Genomic DNA, 27,620 nt, shown 5'->3' on the forward strand with positions numbered 1-27,620 from the left:
TTCACACCAAATGTGAAAAGTACACACTACACTACACTACACAGCAATACATCAATGTAATCTTTATTCGGAACAAGGTCATTTTTTGGTAGCTTCTGCACCACAGATGAAGCCATGAAACAGTGTGAATAGTTTTGATGCCAAATATTCGCTGGCGAGTATTTTGCATTTTCACAGCGTTTATTCATCACACCACCAGTGTTTGTTAAGACCTGCACTCATCAACACCGCCCACTGGTTTGCATCTTTCAAAACTGTGCAGCATGAGGGGAAAATGATGAAAATCCCTGGAAAATGTAACATCCACTTTAAAAGGCTGTTTTCTGGAAAAGTTTTGCTATATCAGTGGTTCTCAAACTTTTTCACGTAAAAGACCACCCAAAATTATATGTATTTGGCCGCCGACCCCCATCTCAAAATATGTTGTTCCAGGGACCCCCAGAAAAAAAGAATTTAGTTAAAAATGTAAAGAATATGTATATTCAAAGATTTGCACACATTTTCACGATTATAGCGTGGCAAGAAGTGACGCGCTATGAGCTGTTATTTTTGAATAGCCAAAGTATAAAATAATGGTTAAAGTGGTTCAAATGATTGTGACACAGATGCTTTCCTGGACTGAATGGGTTAGCGCAGCTTCAACAACCGCACAGCGGAAAACTAGTGATGTGTGTGTGTGTGTGTGTGTGTGTGTGGAAGCCCCTGACCTTTGTGATGTGTGTGGTCGTGGTAGTGCTGCTGGTCTCTGAGGTGATGGTCTGGGCACTCAGCAACACCCCAGGGTCTGCGTCACCGTTGGCATCCACCTGTTGGGGATACATACATGCGTTAATCCGTTTCTTCAATAAACCTGTCACACGAGCAAAATTACATGTTAATGTTACACATTCTAGACTTTGCCTGTCGATGTGGTAGCATTTTTTTTTATCTTACAATGCCTCTCTTATCTACAGTACATTTGACCTACAAAGACATCAGCTATATTCCCAGATTCCCAGCAACATTACAAACACACCAACAACTGTTCATATGTTCTACATTTATCAATGGCGAAGCAGGATACGGATGAGGAGACAAAGCATAGACCCCTGGGGAACCCTGGTACATAGGGTCTAAGTGGTTAAACCCACTTAAACACATAAGTGGTTAACAATAGTTTGTAGCAAAATTTAGCTTAACCCATTAAGACCTGAAGCCGATTCTACAACTTCTAAATCCCAACAGTAAGAAAAAAAAAATAGAAGTGTGTTTGCTATAATATCAGTGGTTCTCAAACCTTTTCATAATTGTCAAGGACCCCCAAAATTATATGTACTTGGCCGCGGACCACCCCATCTTAAAATATTTTGTTCCAGGGACCCCCAGAAGCAAAGATTGGAGTTTAAAAAATTGCTTTAAAATAATACATATGTTCAAAGATTTGCACACATAAAAGAATTAAAAAAAATATAGCAGATCTACAAGCTGGTAGCACGGCACCAAGTGTCGTGCTATGAGCTTGTATATCTGCTATTTTTTAATAGCCAAAGTGTAAAAAGATGCTTTTTAGCTAAAATCTAAAAATCACACAGATGCGTCCCCTCTTGATGGGTTAAATAACTAATACATTACAATTTGTATGATGCATCTTTAAAAAAAAAACCTTGATGAGAACGCACCTGTGGCGTCATCTAAAGAATGCACCCTCCCCCCAGCCAATTGGAATCGAGTATTCTCTGTGATCATGGTAGAAATGTGTACATATCTTGACCAAACGGTTTGAAATTGCGCGATACACCACGGATCCCTCAAGACGGGTGACATTCACATGTGAAGACACACTCGGTCATATTGTCACGTACCTCTGCTGACTCGTAAGTGATGGTCTTTGTCTCTGTGTGGACGACAGGGACCTCCTTGGTACACACATCTTCCTGTTGTACCGCCTCAACACTCTGAATACACATTGAACAGAAAGGACACACATTACTAAAACAGAAGAAAAGTTATCAAATACCAGTTATCATGAACGAGTAGAGCCCGACCGATAACAGATTTATGAGTCCGATGCGATTTTTGGAGAGACCTACATAGCCCACAGTTGCTTTGACTTGATATTTTGTCGTAAACTGCACAATTTTGTTACTAAATTTTTAAAACTTTGATTTGATTCAAGTTTCTATTAGAGAACATTGAACTTATAAGCAAATAAATAAATCCAGATAAGCAAAAATTACTTTTTGATCAATACAAAATTTAACACCCGGCAATTTTTATATCGGCCAGACCGATACCCTGTATCGGTTGGGCTCTTGTACCAGTTATCATGAGTATCCTCTTAGCATGACGGCAACATTTTAGTTTAATTTAGATTTAGTTCTCAATCAACAAATTAGGTGTTTGTTACACATCTCAAAATCACAACCTTGTGTTAAGATGTGCTCTGTTAACGGCGTGGACAAATAAATGCCCCATGCCTGTAAACTATGCCAACCATCTGCGATCATGTAAAGGTCTTAAATCTCTAAACAGGCATGCAGTCATGCATTACGGCATCTATTTTGGTGAAGGAGAGAATACTGAAGCGGTGTACTGGAAATAACCATAAGAAAGAATGCAAATCACAAGGTTTCCATCAAGTGTGCGTGTGTGTGTTTGCGTGTGTTTCCATTCTTCCTTGATCCGTTCAGGGGACAATCAGTGAAGTTAGAAAATTCAGACGGAGGTCCATGCTGAGTTTTGGGGAGTTTTGGGGCCCCCAGGCTGACAGCACTGGGGTTTGGGGTGGGTTTACCTCTGACCGAGGCATGGCTGGAGGAACCTCTGTGGAAGACAGCTCAGTCACATGATTCACCTCCTGTGAGCTGGACTTCTGGTCATCTTCGTTCATGACCTCATTCTCCAAAACTTCAGCCTCGATTATTTGCTCTCTCTCCCTCCCTTCTTCTTCGTTTACATCCTGATTCTTCGACACTTTGGCCTCAGTTGGTTGTTCTTCTTCTTCTGAAAGCACGATAGTGGGAATATCTACTCTTGCGGCAACAGCTTGGATGTCTTCTATCAGAGTCTCACTAGTGGGCTCTTGTGCTTCTGAATTCACGACAGCCCTCGACTCTGGTACTACACTGCAGTCTAGTTTCATCTCAGCAGGTTGCTGTACCTCCATTCCTATTTCTTCGTTTACATCCTGATTCTCCAACCATTCGGCCTCCATTAACTGTTCTCCCACATCTTCTTCTTCTTCTTCTGGGATCACACGCCCGTTTTGCACCCGTTCCAAAAACCTTTGCACCTGTTCCAAAATCTGCTGTTCTCTTGTTTTCGTATTGCCGTCTTCTACCTGATACAGACTCACATTCTCCTCGCCTTCTTTTGGTTCCTGCGTCTCTTCCTCAATCCCTTCTTCCTCTCCTCTGTTCTCTGAATCGTCCAATTCATCTTCGGAATCTGCCTGAGAGTAGTGGTACTTCTCCTTTTCATAACTTTGGGCCGAACCTTTCATCTCTCCCTCCTCGTCCTCTTCGATAGCGTCTTCCGGCTCTGAGCGAAGCTTGTCTTCGTGGAAGAACTGCACCTCAGCTGAAAACTTGACCTTCCTTCCGTCTGCCTCGGTAAGCTCTATGTCCCGGGCGTCTCTCGCACCTGCGGAAAACTCTGCTTCTTCGTTAAACCCTACCTTCGGGGTCCGGACGTGACTGGCCTTTGTGGTGTACACCGGCTTGATGGTGAATCTTGAACATTCAACTTTATCTTCCGTTGTCCCTGCCTCCCCCTCCTCCCCTTCCTCATCTATAACCCCCCCACTCAGTACTGCTGGTGTGGAGCGCGGCGCTGCAGTTTCTGGCAACATGCAATCAGCAGCAGCCTGGCTGTCATCTAGCTTTCCCGCCGTCTCCAATTGCTGCCTTTCCGGGGTTGTCTTTGCTTCCACAGATGCACTCGGGTCCACTTCTCCTCCTGAACGCACGATAGTGGGAATATCTACCCCTGCGACAACCACGGCTTGGCTGTCCTCTACCGGAGTCTCATTAGTGGCCTGTTGTGTTTCTGTATTCACAACGGCCCCTGACTCGAGCGCTACACTGCGGTCTAGTTGCATCTCTGCAGGTTCGACCGGCATCGATTCGACTTTGGGCTCTAGCTCCTCCACTGCATTGTCTACGGGCCGGGCCTCTGTGGGCCCTGTGGTCGGGATATTCACCGTAGGTCCTGCTGACTCGGCTGGCACAGCCTCTGTCACCACGGCAACCTCCTCCTCCTCCTCCTCCTCCTCCTCTTCCGGCTCGGCGGCTGATGTCTGTGAACGATAAAAGGTCCTTGTTGATTAATTGCGTCTGAATCGCAATCTGAAAATATTAAACAATTAAAAAAAAACAAGGCAATCTCACATAACATACATTACATGCCAGTTTCAGATCACACCTGTTAAAGAGGGAAGCGGTTTAAAAATGATACATTTCGGTAAACGGCAGTCTTCGATATATCAAACGAATGGCTGCACAGATAATAGTTTCAAACAAACAATGCATGTTTTTCCATTGTTTGTTCACACGCTGCAGTGCCTTTTTATCTCAACTGTGTGAGCACCAGAGGGGGGAGCTGTCACCTTTGGTGAGGTTGTACCCAGAGAGGAGGAGACCCATCCTAGCGAAGACTGAATGGACAGAAGGACAGACAGTCAGAAAGAGAGAGAAGACAAGACAGTCAAAATGGACACACAGTGAACACCAGACAAGAGACAAAACAGAAGAACATGGAAAAGACAGGACAGCTCTTAGAATTAAGAAAATATTGTATGGATTGTTTCGGGATATCGTGTACATTTCTTAATTTTTTTTGTCAGTGAAGAATCTCACCAAATCCTATTATATTAAAGCCAAGGCATAACAAATCCTTAAATCTGACCTAGATTCTTACTTTAGAGTTAACGAAGCCAGACAGAGAGAAGATAACACAGGGATTTAGTATTCCCAATGCAGTTTATGCAAGAAACCCTTGAAACCAACTGGAAAATGGACCCATACAATGTTTCTGTCAGCAAACGTGTTAATAGAAGCCCAGGTGGAGTTTTGGAGATAAGTGAGTTGGTGAGGGGGGAAGAAAGCTGCAGCATGGCACTGTGCCAAGGCTATGAAGTCACTGCTTCAGAGGGACTGATGGGAGCACTTCTCAAAGAAAGTCAAAGCGGCCGCTGTAAAGCAAAATGATAAGAACAAACAAACAAACAACCAACCAGCCCCCCCCACCCTCCCCACAATCCTCGTTTCTTCCTTTATCCAACATTGCAACCTGCTGCAAAAGGCGAACTTTTAATTTATACTTTGTTGAACGAAGTAGGACAAACATGACTAAAAGAAAGTTGTAACCCCCAAATAAAGTCATTTTTGTCACGACACGTTCGTTCCACCAAGTGTAAATTCGCCCCTCGAGGCATGACAAAGCTGTTTTATGCGTTAGCAAATTTCCAAACCAATCCAAAACCCCTTGTATCAAAAAAACGAAGCGAAAGCGTTGAGCGCAACAGAAACCAGAAGCTTGCTCAGTGTGAGTGTAAACACCACGGTGTCTTACACACTGTCAGCCATGCAGAGCGAAGCAGTTGGTTATGTTTTTGTTAAAACGTGTCTGGACACTGCTGTAGGGGTAGATGACACTGGCCAACAACTTCACAATTTCATAGGAAACTGCCCGTTCTTACAAAATCCAAGCACGGCGATTCCAAGGATGGCATTATCTTTGACACGGGATATACAGATATACTGTATTTGTAGACATCCATGTTGCCTGGTTATAGAAAAATGTCACAAAACCGGTTTTCCCTATTTTGATAAGAAAAGGTTTTCTTTTGCCTTTTAAGATTGTTGGCAGTAGAGAGAGAGAGAGACACAGGAAAGAGACGGCAGAGAATGAGGAAGTGTCATGAGGCATGGGGTAAGAACCCACGCACTCGACCCCACAAGGTCACGATTAGGCATAACAGGCCTGACAGGTTACGCCACCAGGATGCCATGGTGACACTAACTTTACAACCTTTACGCCACCAGGATGCCATGATGACACTATCTTTAAAACCTGACATTACAAAACAAACATTAATTGATGTAATAATCAGGAGAGTTGACTCCAGGACAAAACCATTTTTTTCTCTTTTCTTTGTTGGCCAGTGTGATGGGGTAGGCAGTAGGTGAGCGTATGGAGGGTGGGGTGGGGGGGTGAAGCTAAATTGAGTTTGATTTTCATACAGTACCACCGCCAAGGACTTTGTGGACGTTTCAGTTACGATTTGAGAGGTGGTCACGGTCAGGCTCGACTTTAATTGCTCCGTTTGCACGCCGTCAAAGGTGAAGATGTCCACTCGCTGGCGGAGCGCCTCGAACGCCTTCATCTCCTTGACCTCCTTTGCCGTCATGCTGGCGAACTCGGACCCCTCCGTCGCCTTCACCACCTCGGACACCCACGGCGCCTTGGCCCTCTTGGGTGAGTCGAAACCTTTAATCTCAGTTTTCTCTACCTGTTTGGTCTCCGTCTTGGGACTTGCCTCTTCTAAGGTGGCTTCAGCGTCATGTTCGATTACCGTCGGTGCGTCATCTTTCTCTTTGGAGGGAGACGGGAGGGCTTTCTCTTTAGAGGGAGACTGGAGGTCGTTCTCTTTAGAGGGAGACAGGAGGTGGTTCTCTTTAGAGGGAGACAGGAGGTGGTTCTCTTTAGAGGGAGACAGGAGGTCGTTCTCTTTAGAGGGAGACCGGAGGTCGTTCTCTTTAGCGGGAGACGGGAGGTCTTCCTCTTCGTCTTTGGCCTCGCCTGCCTCTTCTTCCTCCTCAACCTCTTCCTCCTCTTTGCTGTCGGCGTCCATCTTGTCCTCTGCGTCCTTCAGGATGATGAGAGTGCCCCTCTTGTCGCTGATGGCCTGGGACACCTCTTGCCGGACGGAGCCGGGGCTGATCTTCACCACCGACCGCTCCGACAGCTCGTCCTGCGAGTCGGGGGTCGTCTTCTGCTCCTCCTCTTCCTCCTTGATGGTCCCGTCTGAGAAGACGTCGTCGTCCAGCGTGGTGGAGAGACTGATGCCGTGCGGCCCCGAGGAGGTGGGACCGTCCGTTACGTTACTATCCACCACGTATTTCACCAAATATCCTGCTGCCTGGGTGGGGGTGGGGGAGACACTTGGCTTACAGAGAACTGGGCCGGTCAAGAGAGACCGGTACTACAGAGACAGAGGGGGTTTAAGTTGTAGAAGCACAGCCAAAAAGACAGCTTCGCTGAGAGAACACACACACACATGGGTCATTTGAGATCAAATACACACACATACAAAAAGTACAAACAATGAGCTACACAAATATTTGAACAGCGATGCGTTGTCTGACGCGTCACAGAATTTTGTCCTTACAAGTATTAGAGTAAATGGAATCACTACTTCTGCTTTCTTGATCACAGAGCACAGAAGCAACAGATATAAATGATGGGCAACATTCTGACAACGGTAACTATACAACTCAAGGTTGTACCACAGTTCAACCTCACTTTAAACACCTAACCTTACATACAACATCTAAACCAACAATCTCACATTTTAACCTGACTGTGATAGCAGCATTTCACATACTGTATGCGCATCACTGTGCCAAATACTAGTAGAGCTCAGAAATAAACACCAACAACACACAAAATGCATAGGTTTAAGTGTGATAAACGTGATCTCTAAGGATTTTGTACCTCAGTTGCATGAGCTTCCACCTCCTTGTTGGTCTCGTCTCCCTCTGGCTCTTCTTCTCTAGTCTGCAACAGAGACAAATGGTGCTGAGAGCCACACACAATGACACAATAGACGGGCTGTGTACAGCGCAGTGACAGCCACGTGTTCGCATGACGCAGTTCTTTATCTCGAAAAGGCAGCAGCAGCAGAAAATCAGCATCATCTCTTTAATTTCAGTGGGTTTTCGACTGTTTGAAGTTAATTATTGAGCTTCTAAGACTGCAATTAGTGTGGTGATTCATACGGCACGATCGCATCAGATCGCACAGGACGAGACAAGGACAGCATGAAAAACTGACCTCAACAACGTATGTTAACACAACCGCGCAGCTCAATCACATCACTGCTTAACGTCTGTGGCAGACTAAGTATAAACATGCTAATTAGTTGGTGATGATGAGATATCAAACAGACATCACTGGAATCGACTGGATGTAACTTCTTGCTGTACTTTTTGGGAGAAACACAAAGTGGACTCGCTGGGTTAAAGAAAAGTTCCACATGCGATTTTATTCACACTATTTAACTGTTAATGACTCATCTTATCTTTGACTGTGCTACCTGTACTGTTGATAATAGGGTTAATAAAGTATTCAATGAATCAATCAATCAACAGGAAGGTAGATCTTGAGCTGTGCTCAAAACCACAATATCATAAGTAAAACCTGAATAGTAGTTCATTGTGTGCCGGTGTCATGTGCCAAAAACATGATAATCTACAAGCTCACAACCCGTCACGGTGTGGAAAAAGTACTCACATTATTTACTTAAGTAAAAGTATCAATACTGCAATATAGAAATACTCTGTTACAAGTCCGGAATTCAAAATGCACTTGAGTAAAAGTACAAAAGTATTGGTATCAAAATGTACTTAAAGTACCAAAAGTAGAAAGTACTCATTATGCAGAATGTCCCATTTCACAAGTTTTCTAGAGTATATAAAATGTACAAAAATCCTTTGAAAATAGCACATCTCGGCTATTTTATCGGCTATTTTCAAAAGTTTAAGGGCTGAAGTTGTGTGTATGTTTTGTAAGCTAAATCTACAAAGTAACTAGTAACTAAAGTTTTCAAATAATTGTAGGGGAGTAAAAGTATAATATTTGCCTCTGAGATGTAGTGGAGTAGAAGTAAAAGTACTGAAAACTGGAAATACTCTAGTAAAGTAAAATACCTCTAAATTGTACTTGAGTACAGTACTTGAGTAAATGTACTTAGTTACTTTACACCACTGGTGGTTACTGTATATAAGAGACTACTTAGAGGTTAACTCACACACACACACACACCACGCTGTTTAATTATACAGTCATGTATAATTGGGGCTTACATCCTGTGAGTCGAGGGGTACTATCATGGGCACCTCGTCCGCTTTGGGTGAACGGACGGGGGACGACGACAGTCTCTTCTCCCACTCCGTCATGCCCGGGGCGTGGCCGCCCGTCTCCAGAAAGGAGCGCTTCAGCTCGCTAATGTTGGTCTGGTGCTTGACCAGGTCCTCCGGGGGCGTGGTGTCCTAGCCGATCAATCAGTGATATATACAAGGGAGATGAGGGCCAGACGACGGGCAAAGAGGGGAACGGCGGCCATGCTCTAAAAGTAAACCTGATGGTAGCTTGCATGTACGATGAACCGATGAGAATTGGGAGGCGATGTGAAGCACAGCTGAAGTGTCTTCAGAATGAAACTCTGACCGATATTGATACGTCATAGACCACCTGTATCTTACAGCAAGGTTTATATAACCAACAAAATTGTACTTAACTGAAATAAAAATAAGATCTAACTACCGGTAAAACAAATTTAAATCATTGAGAAAATGTATATTTCCTATATGAAATACACAATTTTTATTTTATAGTTTTTTGGGTGGATATGCAATCTATCTTCAAATCTTTTGGCTGGGCCAGTTTTAACTATGTTTACTATTAGACAATACCTTTTCTGACCTTTTTGAATCTCGCCCCGTGACTAATACCTACTAATAAAAACTAAACTAAAAATAAGCCTTTCCCCAAAATAAAAATGAAACTAAACTAGCAAACCCGCTTTAAAATCGAATTAAAACTTAAATGAAATTGAAAACAGTCAAAATAAAATACAAATAAAAACAAATGCAAAACTATAATAACCTTGTTCTACGCCTCTGTAGACTTTTCACAGTTCATTGTTCATGGCTCCTTTTGTTCTAGTTGCTATGCAAAGCACCTGTGAACACTGCAATTACTGGGTAGCTTGCATACCGAGCAAAATAACTGCAAAATTCCATCCAAGTGGTGGCTGTTACAAGTGTAACAAATGATTCTTAAATGCAAAAGAAGCATTTAAGTCCTGCTTGCTATAATGGAAATACATGGCTTCATGCATTTAGGCTTTATGGGTTTAACTTTGTACAACACCCCCAATACTCGTTAGGATTAGAAAACTGCAAACGTTGACTTTGTTCGTTATTATTTGTTATTGCTCTATCTCACACACAATGAGTCTGGGCACCCATATTAAAGCCACTGAGATAAACGAGCAATGGTAGATCAAAATCCACACCGTGAATAAACAGAAACTGTGTCCACTATTTATATTCATTGTCAGTGGTGAGTCAAGACTTATTTGTCGTCACTCCAGTTAGGATTCCTCAAACCAAAAAGGTGCGTGCATGCATACTTGTTTCATGCGTTGTTGTTGTCTTACCAACCTCTAGCATCAGATTACTATGCTTGATAAAGACGTTTTCTCCCTTCACTCGTTTTATGAAACTATACTGTGAAGACAGAGGGGATAGGGATGGGGGATGAGGGGTCGTCAAGTGTAGTTTGTCATTCAGTGTTATATTTATACAGTTTCATCTGTAGAGATTGGGAGTTTTGTCTTTGTCCGTGGCTGTAAATCATGTAAAAAACTAAAATCCCAAAGTGTTTTAGTTAGTAGCACCGATAAGAGAAGAAAAAAAATCCACATACAAACTACTAGATTCTTCGACAAAAATGCGCAGCAACAGAAACTTGAATGTAATTACACCTCTTACAAAGAGAAGCACAATACCACAACAATGGACTGGTTTAGAAGCATCAGTTTATGAAGTGAAACTGACTTAACCCATTAAGACCTGGAACGCATTTTAGATTTCTTTGGCTATTAAAAAATAGCAGATCTACAAGCTCAGTGCCGCGCTATGAGCTTGTAGATCTGCTATTTTTGAAAAATCGTGAAAATGTTTTTTTTTTTTTTTTAAACTGTTAGGATTTAAAAAATGTTTAGAAGCGGCCTCAGGTCTTAATGGGTTAATGGAGCAGTCTGGTCTGTGCACAGTTAGTCTCTCAAGACAGACCACAGTCTCAGAATGCTACAGATTCTGTAACCCTGCCTCGTAAAGGTTGTGTTGTGACAGGAAGCCGTCATCTTGTTTGTCATTTCTGTTCACAAACATACATTTTAAAATATATTTTTGAATGGCCATTTCTGCTAAGAAGCAAGCTACATAATACTTTGAAGAATTTAATTTACAGTTGGACTTATTTACATGACTGTAAAGTTGAAACTGAAGTGGGGGACGGGATATAATGCATTATATTCTACTCATTTCCAGTGCTTCCGATGTATACTGTTAGGCGGAAGCATAAAAAACAATATGTGAGCCAACAGCCTGTCTTGAGAGACTAGTACACAGTGGGTGTAATGATGTGTCAAAAGCTGCAAGGCAAGACGGACGGACGGACAGACGGACGGACGAATGGACGGACGGACAGATGGAAGCAGTATGGCACAAGGTTACGTTATGGCTCAGTGCATCGGGTGGTGGTGCGATGCAGCGAGCTGGGTCACCCAGTGTACCTGAGTCCGCATTTCGGAGTCGTCCTCAGCCTCCGACTGGCGGCAAGCAAAAGAGGACATCACAGAGACGGAGAGAGAGGGTGACAGAGGGAAAGTGATGTCCAGATGGGGACACGGAGGGAGAGGGTGAGAGAAATGAAAACGACACGTGAGGAGGGTCAAAGGGGTGAGGGCGAACAGACAGAGAGAGAGAGAGGAAGAAAGGTCACAGAGGTGTGAGACGGTGATGTGGAGAAAACGGCGAGAACGCCAACAGAGGGTGAGAAAACAATAAAAGGGTGAGAGAGAGGACAACAGCGAGCGGAGTCACAGAAGACAGAGGAAAATGTGTGATGAACCAGAGAAGATTAAAGCGAGAAGGTGAGAGAAGACAAAAGGCATCAGAGTAAAGCATTATGTACATTCAGTTCAAAGAGTATGCAGTATGCGCTTAAAGGAAGGTCAAAGGGTCACTATCACACTAATGATGTGCATATTAATAGACCTTTTTATTGACATAAATAGTTGAGCAATGTTGCTTTGCTTCACAGGTGTTAGCAATTAGTGTAGCAGAGCCTTTCCCTGTGAGCCAGCATGTACAATAGCAGCCCCCTGACTCTGTTTGAACTGAATGGAACACAACCTAATTTGGTATCATTGGTAACACCTGTGAAAGAAGTAACATTCCACAACTATTTTTGTCAATATAGCTGCCTTGAAAAAGGTCACGATACAATCCATATTGATGCTTTCGGTGCTGCCTACAACTCCCCATACCGTCTATGTCCGCCACTACATCAACTTGATTTATATTCTGTGAAGGCAAGATCACTATTTTGCCATGAACACAGCGTACAAGGACAATGCCAAGACCACCACTAAGGGTCAGTAAACTTTTGTTCTACACCACTTCAGCAGCGTTTAAGAGACACAGAGGAATGCTAGTGTTATGGTTGCCAATAGAATGGTAGCACCACAACCAAGATATAAATGTTGAAAGTTGTATCCCTTTAATGTAAATAGCATGAAATGCTTCAGAGGAAGGTATATTCTAAAGTCTGATTACGAGCATGCCATCCAATAGAACTCACTAAAGCAAGAGACTGTGTCACTGCATCAGTGACCACCAGTTTGATATGCATTAGGTGATACGATTTTTATGGGGGTCCATTTGGTCCTGATTTGTACACTCTCCAGAACCGAAAGGTCAATTTCATTACTACCAATCATTTACCTGGACTCTATGTTGAGAACCGGTGCATTGGATAACCTGTCTTTTCATATTATCAAAATGGAATATTACTGAACCCCTGAGGGGTGAAAAAAAAAAAAAAGTATAATAAAAAAAAGCATCATCAAGCATTATTTCTCCTGTGTTTTAAAGTCTACGGTTTTCCTTAAATGTACAAACCTCTGTGGCTGTCGTCTCCTCGTCAAAGGCAAAGTCAGTCTGTTCGCTGTCGGTCTGCGTTGTCAAAACAGACCAGAACAGTTCCGATCGGAAAGCGCAAAAACACAAGGAAAACCCACCTCGTCAACATTTGAGTACAACAACCACACATCGCTTCTCAACAGAGACTGTTCATAACCACAAATGGACAGAATGGAAATGTACTGCGTGTTGTTGTTTTGTTGTACGCTACAGTATATATACAGTACTAGACAACAATAAAGATTACGGTTTAGCAAAGGAAGGGAAACAGCAAAATAATTTTAAGCAAGCACAAGTTTGCAAACAGACTCAGAGGAAGTTGAAACCTTCGGTCAGTCACTTCACAATTCGTGAAATTTGTTTTCGCTTGGATTTTGTAAGGCCAAAGTCAGTCAGTCTACATTTCTGGAATTTCGGTCCAAATGGCATATGATTTGCGTCGGCGCTGGGTATAAGTAACACTGAATGAGCTATAATTGAATTCCCCATTTTGATTGTGATTTGTATTTTGTCACGCCAAAGTCCTATTTTACATTTATGGAATTTCAGTCTAAATGGCATATGATTTGCTACGGCGCTGGGTATAAATAACACTGGATGAGCAATAATTGGATTCCTCAATTTGATCGTGATTTGCTGATAAACAGTAACCTGACTTTCAGGCCTCCCCCTTCTCTGTGAGCATGCAACATGACACTACCGTATAGGAATGACAAGGATGCCTTGAGCCGTGCCGCTGTCTCTCTGCATTACAATATACATTGCACTATGTGCAACTCACAAAAGCGCTGCATCGGGCAAAAAACATGACTTAGCACTCTAAGCTGCTTTTCCTCCCTAAGAGCCAAGAAGCCCTGCTGAGGCACAACTCCAATTCAATGGGGTTTTTTATCTTTGCCTCGTGTTGCTACAGGACGTGTTAGGCGAGTCGCAATGCAGAGAGACTGTGACTGACTGAATGAGCGCACGGTTGTCCGTGGAAATGTTTCCATGCTGCTGACGCTTGTTTTGTGGCGGTGACAGCCGCCACAAAACCATGACTGATGATGAGAAGACAGAAATGGGTTAGGCACAAAGCGAGTGAATAGATTATCCTCCATGTTCTTAAATGTGAGGTTTGAGTGACTTTAGATGAGGATAGGTGTTGTCTACAAATCCACATAATCTACATATCCATCAACTTTCTAAAGATGGTGTGAGTGATATTGTTTTTGTAAAAAGGGCTATAGAGTGTTTGGCCAGTAACAGTAGTCTCCCAGTCTTCCCATCTCTTTAATAAACAGAAGATAAAAGTCCAGGCTTGGATACCAGGCCTGGCCAATTTTATCCAATCAGGAGAGACAAACATAATTTATCAGATACCTCAAACATCATTTCACTTGTTTATCCTGTATCCTGATTGGATAAAATTGGTATCCCGACCTGAAAATGTATTTTATGTTTACTAACGAGTGGGAGAGACCCCCGTTACTAAACGATCACTTTATAGCAGCATAAATAAATCATTTACACCACCTTTAATATCATTATAATAACTTGATTTGTGTCTAACCCTCTCATTAGGGTGGAGTTGATACGAGCCCAATCCACAGGGTGGGGAAATGGTTGGAGAGTGACACTTGCATGATCATCTCTGTGTGACGCTGATGAGGCGATGAGGTCTACAGGATGAGGAGTGTGACCAGGCAGAGATGAGGTTCTGAAAGTAGGAGCACTGACAACAAGACACTGGGACAGACACAACAGTCTCCAGGTCAGCTCTGGTCCCCGCAGAGCAGCAGAGATACAGGACAGTAAGGATAAAAGTAGATCGATCGATCATTAGAACCGATGTCATGAACGTTTGTCAGTCTAAAGCCGGGGTGGGTGTGATTGGTGGTGGGGAAGGGGGGGAGGGGGGGTGTACTTGAACACACAGGGTCGACGTACGCGTCCAACGCGAAAACACACACCTCCGACTCTTCCTCTGAACTGTCATGGTCACTGTCATGGTCATGGAAGCCCTGGGCTATGGAGGCGGTCAGGGATGCTGCCTTGGGCTCCAGGTAGCAGAGGCACAGCGCTAGCGGGAAGGACAGCGTGAGGGCGTAGGGCACGGAGAAGGAGGTGGACAGGAGGAAGAAGAAGATGAAGAGGAAGCACGGGATGAGCGAGGGGGACTTGATGGGGAGGAAATGGTGCGCGGCCCCGGGCAGGAAGCGCATCTCCGACAGGTCGGGGAAGGTGATGTAGCCGTCCTCGTCCAGCATGGACGACAGGTCGGGCAGGTGCAGGGAGAAGGAGAAGAGGAAGCCGCCGCGCCGGCGCCCGTCGGCCCCGACCCCCTGCCCCAGACGCTGCTTGCGGGCCGAGAGCAGCAGGGCCCGCTCCTCCAGCAGGGCGTCGCAGCGGTCGGCGCGGGCCTGCCGCCGCAGCTGGCACCCGACGCCGCCCTTGGCCGGGCTCGCCGACGAGGCCCGCTTGCGCGCGTTCTCCCGCCGCCGGCGGCGGACTTTGGGCGACGACACGGGGGAGGAGGGGAGGGAGAGCTCAGAGCGGAGGGGGTCACACGAGTATAGACACGGTGACCGCTGATGGAGGAGAGAGACAGTGGGGGGGAGGTGAGAAGACGTACGTGTGTGTGTGTGTGTGTGTGTGTGTGTGTGTGTGCGTGTATGCATACATAGCAGGGTGATGGGGTGGATGGCGGCAGGTGGGGGATGGTGTGGTGGGGTGGTGGGGGGTGGCGAGCACACACAAGTATAGTGAAGGGGGGTCAAAGGAAGGACAAGAAAGGGAAAAGCTAATTAGTAAAGCGCACACAAGACAAGAAGCACTTAGGTGCCTAGTCTACGGCAGTGGGTCAGCTGAAAGCATCAGGGATCTAATTCTCTCCACAGGCACAGAATCCATTAAGAAAGAAGAAGGGAGAGAACGAAAATAAATGAAGGGAAAATAACTTACACACACATACTTTAGAAAAACCAAAAGACTAGTCACGCGTCTACCGAAATACAGCGATGTACCCTCTTCAATGTGTACTCATATTTGACCTTCAACGTGACACTGTTGCATACATTACAGCTTGAGGTTACAGAAACCATATGAGGAAGGAAAAAAAGCCTGTGGGAGCTAGGCCTGTTACATAATCGCAATTATTTGGGATAATCGCAATTATCTTTGTCATAATCAGAATCGTTTTCCATCCATCTGTATAAAATCATCTGTTGAAACTTTTTCGTACTTTTTAAAACGTTTTCAAAATTAAATAGCAGATTGGCTATTTCCAATTTAAAAACAAAAACAAAATTCAAAGTATAACATTATTAAATATGGCCTGTTTAGGCCATAGTACATTTTTGATTTAATTTATTTATTTAGATTAGATTTTGATTGGATTTGTTGTTTACAAAAACAGAAATGTCATTTTGATTGGATGTGTTGTTTACAAAAACAGAAACGTCATTTGTCCCATGCCAAAAACACAATTGAGTTGTTCATCACAATTATTTGCATGAAGATTTATCATCATCGTTAAAATGTGTCACGATCGTTGACAACCCCCAGTGAGAGCATGGGAGCAGTCAGTGGCTGCTGGTTTTACCTTGGTGTCGTGTCTGTGCGGAGTGGACGGGACGGCCTCTGGCGACTCGCCGGCGTCGGTCTGAGCCTGGTCCTCCTGCTCTTCCCTCTCCTCCTCCGCCTTCTTCTCCGGCGTTACCGTGGTGATGAGGGTGCCCTTGGCGATGGCCTTGGCGGGCCCGTCGTTGGCCATGTCCCTCATGAGCGTCTCGTGGTTTTCCATGATAGGGGCTGCAGGGGAACGGGACAAACGTTTAAAAACCTCGTAATGACATTTCGTCCAACTTATTTAACCCATTAAGACCGGGAAAGCATCTGTCATTTTAAATTTGAACCACTTTAACTATTATTTTATACATTGGATATTCAAAAATAGCAGATATACAAGCTCATAGCTTCGTGCCGTGCTATGAGCTTATAGATCTGCTATTTTTGAAAACCGTGAAAATTTGTGAAAATCTTTGCATATATATATATTTTTTAAGCGAACATTTTTAACTCAAATCTTGGATTCTGGGGGTGCTTGGAATATTTTGAAGGGGTGGGGGGGGGTCCACGGCCAAATACATATCATTTTGGGGATCCTTGACATGAAAAGGTTTTTCATAAGACATTTTTTTAATCTGCCTCAGGTTAAACTATTAATTATTATTGTATTTTTGCATCATCTAACATCTACCATTTTCCAAGAGCAAGAAATGCATCATTATGGTCAAAGTCGGATACGATACTACTTTATCGTTAGCTTTCACTGAAATTTGTCTTGCGACACAGCAGCCTTGTACATACATACATAAAAACATGAAGACAAGAGCTGATGATGTCCACTGTTCTGCTTACCCCTGGCCAGATTATAAATTTAGCAAAAATCTAAATCGACTAATGAACAAAGGACTTCTGTTGTCTGACCTCATTGCATTTTGGAACTTTGTGCTTCCATTTTGAAAGCAGGAACTTATACGGTATGCAATGCCCTGAATGTAATTGAAGTTCCAATGGCATTCAGATAGTCACAGAACGAAGTGACTTTCACTGAACGTGCAACAAAGACACTGTCACCGAGTCCACATGCTGCAAAATGTCAGCATGTCTGTGAAGAAAAAGCCTTTCATTTTGAATAGCTACTGATCTTATTATCCTGGCAAGCACATTGTCCAATGTGCTGTGACCGAATGTGCCAAAACGTTGTGTGCTTCTTCAGCTTTCAGGAGAAGATTTTCAGAATGTTTTTCTAACCTCTTTTAAAAAAAAAAAATCAAGAGAACAAAAGCGTGATTTGCACTTCTAAGCAAGGTTTTTTTCAGAATGCTTTCCACGGTTGACTTGACTGTCTTAATTTCTTCCATGGTTGACTTGACTGTTTTGCTGTGGAAATAATTTATTTTCACTTGCATAGAAAAGCTAAAATTAGCCAAATACTTCCAATATGTGGATATGTCGAAAATATAACTTCCAACACATAAATATTTAAAAAGGGCAGAAGAGAGACTGTTGTTTAGCTTTTACATGTTGTTTTACTTCAACCACTTTCAACCTGTCGTCCCTATTAGGGGGCATGTCATTATAAGCATTATTTTTTGGCTATTAAAAAGAAGAAAGGGGGACATAAGTGGTTCATTCCACTTTCGCCGGAAACACATTTCAACAGCATTTGCTGGCATTTCACCCAAAGGCATAAACCACTGCCTCCTCACCTCCGTCAAGGCTCCGGGACATGTTGTAGCGTTTGCTAGACGAGCGCTCAAAGAAGGGAGCAGGTCTGATGATCTGAGAACTTGCCCGGCGGGTCTGAGCTTGCGTTCTGCCACTGTAGCGAAACTTGGAGCCCAAACCCAGGAACTTCTTTGGGGGAGCCTCAGGGGAAACCAACCTGCCGTCGATTAAAAATCAATCACATTAATCACAACTCCAAATACAGGTACATGAGCTTGATTCTACACGCCTGTGACAACAAAGAAAAAAACATATATTTTCTAAAGTACTGCTTCTGCTTGATTGGATAGTACTCCATGGGGAGACGTTGTAAAACGGCAGGCTTGCATTTTATACATTGAAGGCAATTTTTCCTCATCCAAAGAGTGTTTCTAATCTAACCTAAAGAGAGAGTTTCTCAACTAAAGAGTGTTTGTCACCTAAAGATAGTGTTTCCATGGATTAAAGCAATATAAAAGGAGTCCCCACACTACCGCTGTTTCCTAAACACAATATGTAGAAATATGTTTTAGTAATATTGTTCCTGCTGTTCACAGCCAACCAGGTGAAGAAATCACAGATTGAGGCTTTATCCTTTGCCGTTATGATATATCCGAGGCCATTAGGGTTTTACGGAAGACGCTTCTGAATATATTGCTAGTTTGATCACTTCAAATGCTCTAATCTTATATAGCCTACCTACAAGAAAATGGCCTATCTACAAGCTCTCAATGCGTCTGCCACGCATTGAGAGCTTGTAGATCGGCTATTTTCGCTGCACAACATGCATCCACAGAAGACATGCTGGCTTCTATAGAATCCAAATGACTTTAATCCATGTGTTTCTAAATGTAAAGAGTGCATTTTTCTCCTAAAGAGAGTGTGTCTTGTCTAAAGAGACTGTTGCTCATTTAAGATGGTGGGTCTCGCCCAAAGACAGGGGTTTCTCACCTGAAGAACGTGTGGTGCTCCACACAGACCTTCCAGAGCCTCTTGGCAGCACGGTGATTTGGAAGTTTGAAACCAATTGTGCTCTCAAACTGCTCGAACTGCAAGACACATTGAGAATAAAAGTCAAATCATCATAAATCCCATTAAGTCTCGAGCTGAAATTGTCAGCTTTTCCAGATGTTTTGCTCATTTTTATATCATGGTTGACAGCACGCTTATTATCTATTAGCTGTCACTTACCTCGCCAGGGCGTATTTTGATGTAGAAGTTATTCCTCTTGTATGAGATCTTGAGGACCTTGGGCCAGGCGAACCTGTTGATCCGAAGCCTGTCTCTGTAGATGAGCAGGCCACTGGCACACACGCCCAGCATGATCTCTACACCCTCCGAGTCCTACGGAACACGCACGCACGCACGCACACACGCAGACAAGACAGGTGCACAACGTTGTGCAAACACAAACAAGATCAACAAACCCATTTGTGTCATCTCAAAACTTGAAAATAATATAATCAACATTCTGAACAGAAGCCTCTGACCATAACGTCACTCTCCCTTCACACCAATCCGTAAAAGTATGAACGTACAGTATGAATATTAAGTATACAGGAGCCAAAGGGCAGCAGCATAAAGCATAATGGTTATTTTATGCTTGGGCAAAAAACAAAAGTGTCGTGCGAGTCATGTCGCTTGACAAAGATGACGTGTTTTCACCCATGAAGTCGACACCCTTTTCAGTTGAAAATAACGCCGTTGTCAAGCGGCATGTCGTAAGACACCTTCTCTCTGCAGTATGATCCAGGCTGAAGCAAGCAGGTGCAGAGTGTGGTGACAGCCATTTGGAATGCTAATCTGCTCTGCACAGATAATGGCTCAAGGCACATTGAGAGGCAACACACACAACAATGACGTCTTGGGGTACGGATGGATGAAGCGAGGGAGTAATGGACGAGCTGGATTTATGCTTAGTTGCTTGCCGGTGTTGCACACCGAAAACAGCCGATGTACAAGCTCACAATGTGTCTCAGTGTGACACTTTGCGAGCTTGGAGCTTGCAGATCTGCTATTTTCGGTGAGCGACACCGCACACAGCAAAGTACCTCAAGCCCTATAATAATGTTCACAAGGCGAGGATGGGCGAACGAAAATCAACAACCGCTTTCAGGGAGGGAAGCGCGAGGCTCTTGAAAGCAGCAGCAACCGTTACAAATCAAAAATGGAGTGGCGTGATGCAAACCCTTGCAACGTTCACTCACAGGTTGTCTTACAAAACCATGCACGAGGAGGAGAGGACACACACCAAGGAGACACACTCAGGTAGTGCACAGCGCATGGAATGCAGCCTCTTACCTCTCCCTTAGCTGGAGCCAAGCACTCAAAGAGACTCCCTACCAACTAGGCGTTTAATGAAAGAGGAGAGAAGACGTATTACCTCAGAACCTTATTAAACGTATATATCAGCTTCAACTCTGGCACTAAAATCATGCATCAACATTTGCTTGGTTCAATCTAAGTGGCGTCCTGAAAACAACACACTTTCTTTTCCGTTTAGTTTTTTTTGTCCAGGGAGTGTTATTGTTAAGAATCCCCGTCTCTGCATCCGCATGTCATCATACCCGCAGCCGTTTAGCTGCAAGCCAACGATTGAGTCCTGCCAATGTCCTTCTCCTCTGCCAATGCCTTCCTACTGTCTCCCTCGTAACTTTCCCACCGTCTGACTCAACAAAGAGAAACACTGAGGAGGTGGCAGTGCTGAGCCTGAGCCCAAAGCTCAAAGCTTTGAGATTTATATCTTAAATTCAAACAAGAATAATTAATAGGAATCAAATGTGGGCGCATCCCCAGCTTGACGCAGGCCAATACTAGAATAACATCGTTTTCATTTCCTTTTTTTGCTCCCACAATTTGGTTGTTACGCCAATTCCCAAGTCCCCCTTAGGCTTTAGTCCCTTGTCACGGCTGACCCTTACTGGTTGGTTAATTACGGAGGGTGTAAACAAGCACGCGTCTCCTCCGGTACGCGTGGCGTCGCCAGTCTGCTTCTTTTTACCTGACAGGGAGGAGTTTCACCGGGAGGACGTAACGCGTGCAGAGTTAACATGCTATTCCCTCCCAGTTCCGCTCCCTGCTGAACATGCACCTCCACCAACCTGTAGGAGTTGCCAGTGCAGCGACAGACACCCTCCCAGGAACAAGGCCAATTGTGTTGGTTGGAGCGCTCGGCCAAGCCGGTGGCACAGCGGAGGATTCAAACCCCTAGTCTCCACGGTGGTGGGCAGCATAGTAATCAAATATTATTATGAAAATTAAGCTTTTGGGAACATTTTCAATGAAGCTCGGAAGTGTAAAAGACATGGCATTCGGCCAAGAAACTGGACTGTGTTTATTTTTCTGATCCAGCGTCATAGAAACAATATCCTCTCCACTATCCTCATCTAATTGAGTTCCAACTTCACTTTCGAAGCTCTTTATAACGGATGCAAATTGTCGCTGTCGGGCTGAAACCTTGTATCTCCATTTTTTTCCCATGCCCTTTTTTTTTAATACTTCGTCGTATGACAGTGTCGCGCAAAAGTAGCAGAAACAAATTGCCTATAATGACTAAACTAGGGACGCCAGGTTGGAAGTGGTAACGTCCGTCTGTGGGTTTTATAGTTATTTAACCAATGAAAAGTAATTTATTAACAAGAGCTTGTAACTAAATAATAACTACTAATAATGCAGGTTATTTTCCCCCCATTTCGTGAAAAGTAACTGTTTTGGACATACAAGGTGTCATGCCCGACAGCGGCAATATTCGAAGTGACGGCTGTACTCTGTCATTCAGATATCATGACTCTTCCCTCCCTCTCTCCCTCCTGCTGCATGCGTTATAAAGACATGATTGATCTCATCTTGCAGGCAGATACCCCCCCCCCCCCCCCCTCTGTGGTAGTGGCAGCAGTGGTTCGCTGTGAGTGGTGTGTGCAGCTCAGCGGTGGCATGGGCTTTCACCCATTAAGACTGGGAACGCATCTGTGTGTCATTTCCTTTGGCTATTCAAAAAATAGCAGATGAACAAGCTCGTAGCGTATGAGCTTGGAGATCTGCTATTCTTTTTAAAACAAATCGTGAAAATGTGTCAAAACTTTGAATATATATATTTTTTAAAGCTAACATTTTTAACTAGAATCTGTGCTTCTGGGGGTCCCTGGAACAAAACACTTTGAGATGGGGGTCCGCGGCCAAATACATATCATTTTGGGGGTCCTTGAGAACCACTGATATAGAAACGTAAGTTTTTCAAAGAACTGTTGGATGTAGAAGACATTTGTAGAATCCCCAGAAGCAAAGATTTGAGGTACAAATGTTTGCTTTAAAAATATATATATTATTCAAATATTTGCACAAATTGTCAAGATTTTTCAAAAATAGCAGATCTACAAGCTCTACAAGCTATGAGCTTGTAGATCTGCTATTTTTGAATAGCCAAAGACATCTAAAAATGACACAGATGTGTTCCCGGTCTTAATGGGTTAAAAGCTGTAGTGTTAACTATGGTAGCAGACAGTGACGTTTCTGAAGCAGCATTGTGCAGTGTGTCTGTGCAGGGTGCTGGTGACAAAGAAGCATCGGCGCAGATCACATAGCAGAATGGAATGCCGTTAGTTTTGCAGCGTGCACAGTGAGTCAGTCGACAATGTCACCACCGTGTTTTCTCTGTTTATTTTGGAGACCTCTTATCAATGGAGACGGGACTGGCAGTGTATAGTGCGACAACCATTAAAGCATTAATCACTGGATTCAATCTCTTCCATCTCTAATCCATTGCTTGTGGGAGGCAGAAAATCTAATTTCTGTTTAAGTGCCGGTACTGGAGGCTGAACTAGATACGTTTGTCTCCGTTTCCCATAGCGGACATGTGAGTGTTCACTGTGCATGCCGATTATTGTACAGTATTGACTTCGGAGTGACCCACTGAAATCCATGTTGTTCAAATGCTTATATTTCTGGGTAAGGAGTTGCAGAAAGTTCTTGCCTTGGCGTGGTGGAGGTCCACTCCGTACATGGAAAGCTTCTTGGCGTTCTCCAGGAAATGCATCTCAGCCTCAGCCGGCGTCATCCCTCTGACAGGACATAGAACACAACACAGAACACACTCATGAGATCAACTAAGAACATAACCGTCTTATCAGATCAGTAAAAACGTACCATCCAACAGGATCATAGAGGGTGATGACAGCAAGTGTGATGATACCGATTCCAATTAAATACAGAAATGGCATTTGTTTTGCCATTGCCATAACAAACAAACAAAAATCAGCAAAATATAACGTTTCTATTTCAGTTTCTGTTTTGTAGCATTCTTTGCATACACTGTAGTGTAGTGTGAGTGGATGCATTTTTAGCATAGGTGGCTCTGGAGAAAATGGGTTCCCTAATCCTGGCAGCATTAGAGCCAAGTGCCTTTTGAGCTACACAGAAGCATATCAAATTGCATACAAATCAATAGAAAAACTGGTGGAAGTTTCATTAAAATGGCCTACAGTCGGCCGGATCCATAAACGGTACAGCACAAATGTAATGTTTGTGGAGGTGCTGGGCTTTGCAGAACTGAGAGTGATCATGTTTAGTGATGATATTGGCTTGCAGTTTTTCAACCTTACATAAGGTGCCATTTGTAGCAGTTTTTAGCGGCTTAATAACGACATACTATTAACGGCTAGCTTAACGGCTAGCTGACTTGTAGCTTTTGTGCATTAAGATTTGTTGTATGGTTACACTAGTGATTCTCAAAAGGGGGTAATTTATCTCACATTCATAAAATCAGTTAAATCTGGAAACTGACATGCACGTTTGAAAAATCACTTATATGCCATTTATTTTCAATACGGCCTCCTTCCAATGCTCACTGTATCATTTCATGGACTTACATCGTTTATTTTGAACATGAAAGTCAAACTAAAGGAAAATGTGATAAGTGAGAGTAAAAGAGACAATCCGGTCACTCAAAGGTAACATGGAGGAAACAGCGTTTATTAAAACAAGGCGACTGCCAACATGTTTCAAGCTCTAAAGGTCTTCATCAGGGTGAAGACCATTCGAGGTGGAAAAAATTTTGGCAGTCGCCTTGTTTTAATTAAGGCTGTTTCCTCCATTTTGAGTGACCGGATAGTTTTTCTCTCATGTTTGATCCCGTTTTGATCCAGGAGCACCACTGGAACTGCATTTAACCACTTCCATCTCTTGTGAGCAGCCTGGTTGTATTGCTTTCTCTGTCAATTGATAAGTGGTTGAAATGTACCACTGAAAACCTAAGATAATACCACCAAAACTTCCTGTCAGCATCAGGAAGAATGTTTTGTGCTGGTGAAGGGGGGGGTACGCTAGGTTAAGTTTGAGAACCACTGCACACAGGGTGCGTTAAATAGCCATGCCAACATCAATACTAACTTGTAGTTCTTGTGCAGCTCCATGACCTTCTCTTCCAGTTCTTTGGTCTGGTTGGGTGCAAAACGTAGCTCGCTGATGTAGTCGGTGCCGAGTTCCTCTGGGTCGTAGTCTCCCAGCTCTGACTGCACGGTGTAGGAGCCCAGCACCGTGTGGGTGGCGAAGGAGCAGGGCAGCCGGCCCGACACCACGTCGTCTCTCAGCTGCAGACACAGGTAGTACCTGGGAACACACAGCGGAACACACACACACACACACACACTATATTGTTGCTGTCGGGCAGAAACCTCTTATCTCCATATGCTAACTTTTTGTGTTTTTTTTCATAAATGAATGCCCTACTTGATCATACTACCGTATCACACATAATTATCAAAAGTAATAGATCTGCAAGCTCAAAACGCGTCGCTTCACGCCGCGTTTCGAGCTTAATTTCTGTTGAAAAAGATCATTTCTGTTGAAATGAATCCTGAAAAGTAACAGTTTTGGACATACAGTATGAGGTTTCCACCCGACAGAGACGATATGCAGAAACCTTGTATTTCCAAAAAAAATAAAAATCTTTCTTTTGCATTAACACCTTTACCGCCGGGCCCGTAGTTCTACGGGCCGTTAAATCCAACGGTTAAGCGCCGAGCCCGTAGTCCTACGGGCTGCGGTCTTTTCGCGCATGCGCGGTCCGGGTGCACTTTCGGAATTTTTTTGATCCACTTCCGTTTCCGGTTTGATGACAGGAAATAGAATTATTTGGGATCCGGTTTCGACGATCACGCCCGCTCCCATTCTACAGACGAAACTGAAACTCAATTCTCTTCCTGTAGTTTTTTCTCCTCGCATTTCACTGTTTAACGTAATCCGCTCTAACTACAGTCATGGAAGTCCGTTTGACATGCGGTCTTCACTGGGAGATACAGGGAGATCTCACGGCTCAATCTTAAGGATTTTAACAAGATCTATGGCGACATGAAAAAAACAAAAAAACAACAAAAACACCTTGGCACTGGTGAGTACATTATGAGATTAACCTCTGGCGGTGGATGTGTTAATATATTTTTTTGCATAATTTAGCTGTTCGCCTATATTGACATGCCCAAAACAAGGATGCTAGGTTTAATATTGATAAATGGACCATACTGCTCTTATTGCACATTTAGCCATTGCATACAAATCTTAATGCGTTACAGTACTGCTGTCGACTTTCCAAAGCAAACCATTTTTTATTAATTTTTTGGAATATTACAGTAATTACCCAATTTCTCTATTTAAAAATAGAAAAATAATCAAACGTTCAGGTAATAAATCCACTTTAAAATTATCTTTGAATTTCATTTGTAAATCTCCATTCCAAGGCCTATTTTCGGCTTGATTTTTCAAAACATGTGACATGTTACGATAAGGATAATTTTTTAATAAAACTAACTTTGAAACTAAATACAGAAATAGTCGGGTTGGGTTGTCACTGCAGCACGTGCCAAAACAAACGTCTTTTTGATCAATTTCATGCTTGAGAAAAGAACGCTTATGATTCAACCCTGACACTATATTATTTTCTTCCTAATTTGTCATTTTGATTTCCTGCATCAATAGTGGAACAGAGAAAGACATGACAGGAGTAGAGAAGAGAGCATAATAGTGGAGGAAGATCAACCCTACGACATTGTGACAAGGTTTGTGACAACGTGGTAGGTATATGCACTGAAGCCTAATTTATACTCCATCGCATGACGGTGTTGCTCGCCGAAAATAACCGTTTTTCAGGTTAACGATGTGTCGCGACGCGGTGTGTTGTTAGCTTAAAAATCTGTTGGTGCCGCCGGGTGTAAATTAAGCTTAAACGGCCGAGACACCGGCTGACCCTTGTTGCACTCATTCCAAGCCGTCCTAGATAAGAGCTGGCTTAATGACCCATATGCAAACGCAGAACAATCTCCTGTTCTCAGTTGTTACACAGCAAAAATCCTCAGTGTTCCTTTAATTCTGAGAGTCTAAAAATGGATACGGGTTCAATTAAGTTTTTCTAAGGAAGTTTTTACAGGAAGTCTCCTTCATTGTCATTCTAAGTTAATAGGAATATTGTCTAGGAACTATAATTGTCATAGGACAGTGATTCTCAACCTTCTGAATTGAACAAGGAAGGTATGCATGAGGCCACAGACTGTAATTTGATACCATTGTGTATCTCTTGGACCCCAGTCGACTCTGTAAAATCAACAGAAAATGTACTCTTGAGGGTGAATAAATGCAACCAACCGAATGAGTTACAGACCCATAAGGATCCATTTGGACCCCTTGTGGTCCGTGGACCCGATGTTGAGAACCAGTGGGCTAGGAACTATAGTGACTGTTATACTCCTTTACTATCAGATGCTTAGACCATTGATGAATTAGGAACGGACACTTCTAGAGTTGCATCCATGTTTGGAGAGTAAAGGCTGATTTATATACTACTCTCTCTGGACAGGAGAACCAGCTACCTGTCTGAAATATAAATATATAAGATGGATACGAGGACAGAATGCGAACGACCCTAGAGGGACAACAAGACATTTTACAGCTGACGCCGCAGAAAAAACAAAAACAATATGTATCTTGGCTGAGAATATCAATGCGTCTGCATCAGCCCATTGAGTCACCTTGTGATGTCCTCGGACAGCTGGGAGGGGTCTGGAGGGTAGAACTTGACATTGAAAGCAAAGTTCCACGGGCCAGCTGGAAAGTCACAAAACATCAAATCAACAAAGAGAAAAAAACGTACAAATTGGTTTGTCTTGTATATATAAATTAATTATAGACATACAGATTGATATACAAAGAGATGGATGGATAATTGGATATTATTTGATAACCTACTTCTGACTTGCTTCTTTAGCTCCTTGGCAGGGTCCAGCCAATTCTGTAATGGACAACAGCAACCGAAAACCATTAATCACCTGACCAGACATTAAAATAATCCATTATGGTGAATCATTTCCCGGAAGCAGGTAGCAGACTCTGCTCAATACGAGAGAGGCA

At 43.3% G+C, this 27,620-nt stretch overlaps 2 protein-coding genes across 11 annotated transcripts in view; both read right to left on the reverse strand.

Annotated features, from left to right (window-relative positions):
- LOC308094466 (band 4.1-like protein 3) overlaps nt 1-27,620 on the reverse strand; it is an 81,550-nt gene that overhangs the window by 5,544 nt on the left and 48,386 nt on the right. For 6 of the 10 annotated variants that reach the window (XM_080441142.1, XM_080441135.1, XM_080441140.1 and 3 more), the window contains exons 5-22: nt 27,459-27,501; nt 27,242-27,317; nt 24,612-24,830; nt 23,197-23,284; nt 19,419-19,571; nt 19,179-19,276; nt 18,230-18,405; nt 16,558-16,766; nt 12,954-13,007; nt 11,564-11,599; nt 10,428-10,493; nt 9,066-9,251; nt 7,696-7,758; nt 6,227-7,120; nt 4,586-4,633; nt 4,181-4,276; nt 1,842-1,934; nt 708-806 (exon numbers count right to left, since the gene is read on the reverse strand). In XM_080441142.1, the coding sequence (XP_080297268.1) occupies nt 708-806; nt 1,842-1,934; nt 4,181-4,276; nt 4,586-4,633; nt 6,227-7,120; nt 7,696-7,758; nt 9,066-9,251; nt 10,428-10,493; nt 11,564-11,599; nt 12,954-13,007; nt 16,558-16,766; nt 18,230-18,405; nt 19,179-19,276; nt 19,419-19,571; nt 23,197-23,284; nt 24,612-24,830; nt 27,242-27,317; nt 27,459-27,501 (2,697 nt within the window). The remainder of the gene's footprint in view (nt 1-707; nt 807-1,841; nt 1,935-4,180; nt 4,277-4,585; nt 4,634-6,226; nt 7,121-7,695; nt 7,759-9,065; nt 9,252-10,427; nt 10,494-11,563; nt 11,600-12,953; nt 13,008-16,557; nt 16,767-18,229; nt 18,406-19,178; nt 19,277-19,418; nt 19,572-23,196; nt 23,285-24,611; nt 24,831-27,241; nt 27,318-27,458; nt 27,502-27,620) is intronic. The other 4 variants (XM_080441138.1, XM_080441139.1, XM_080441141.1 and 1 more) reach the window with 4 other exon arrangements.
- On the reverse strand, nt 14,729-16,256 carry LOC308092767 (uncharacterized protein; the record flags this gene model as incomplete). Its single annotated transcript, XM_080438869.1, has 1 exon — nt 14,729-16,256. Exon 1 carries the CDS (start codon nt 15,632-15,634, stop codon nt 14,729-14,731), a length of 906 nt encoding a protein of 301 aa, XP_080294995.1. The 5' UTR covers nt 15,635-16,256.

Source organism: Gymnoscopelus braueri, assembly GCF_963280865.1.
Source record: "Gymnoscopelus braueri genome assembly, chromosome: 10".
Classification (NCBI taxonomy): Eukaryota; Metazoa; Chordata; class Actinopteri; order Myctophiformes; family Myctophidae; genus Gymnoscopelus; species Gymnoscopelus braueri.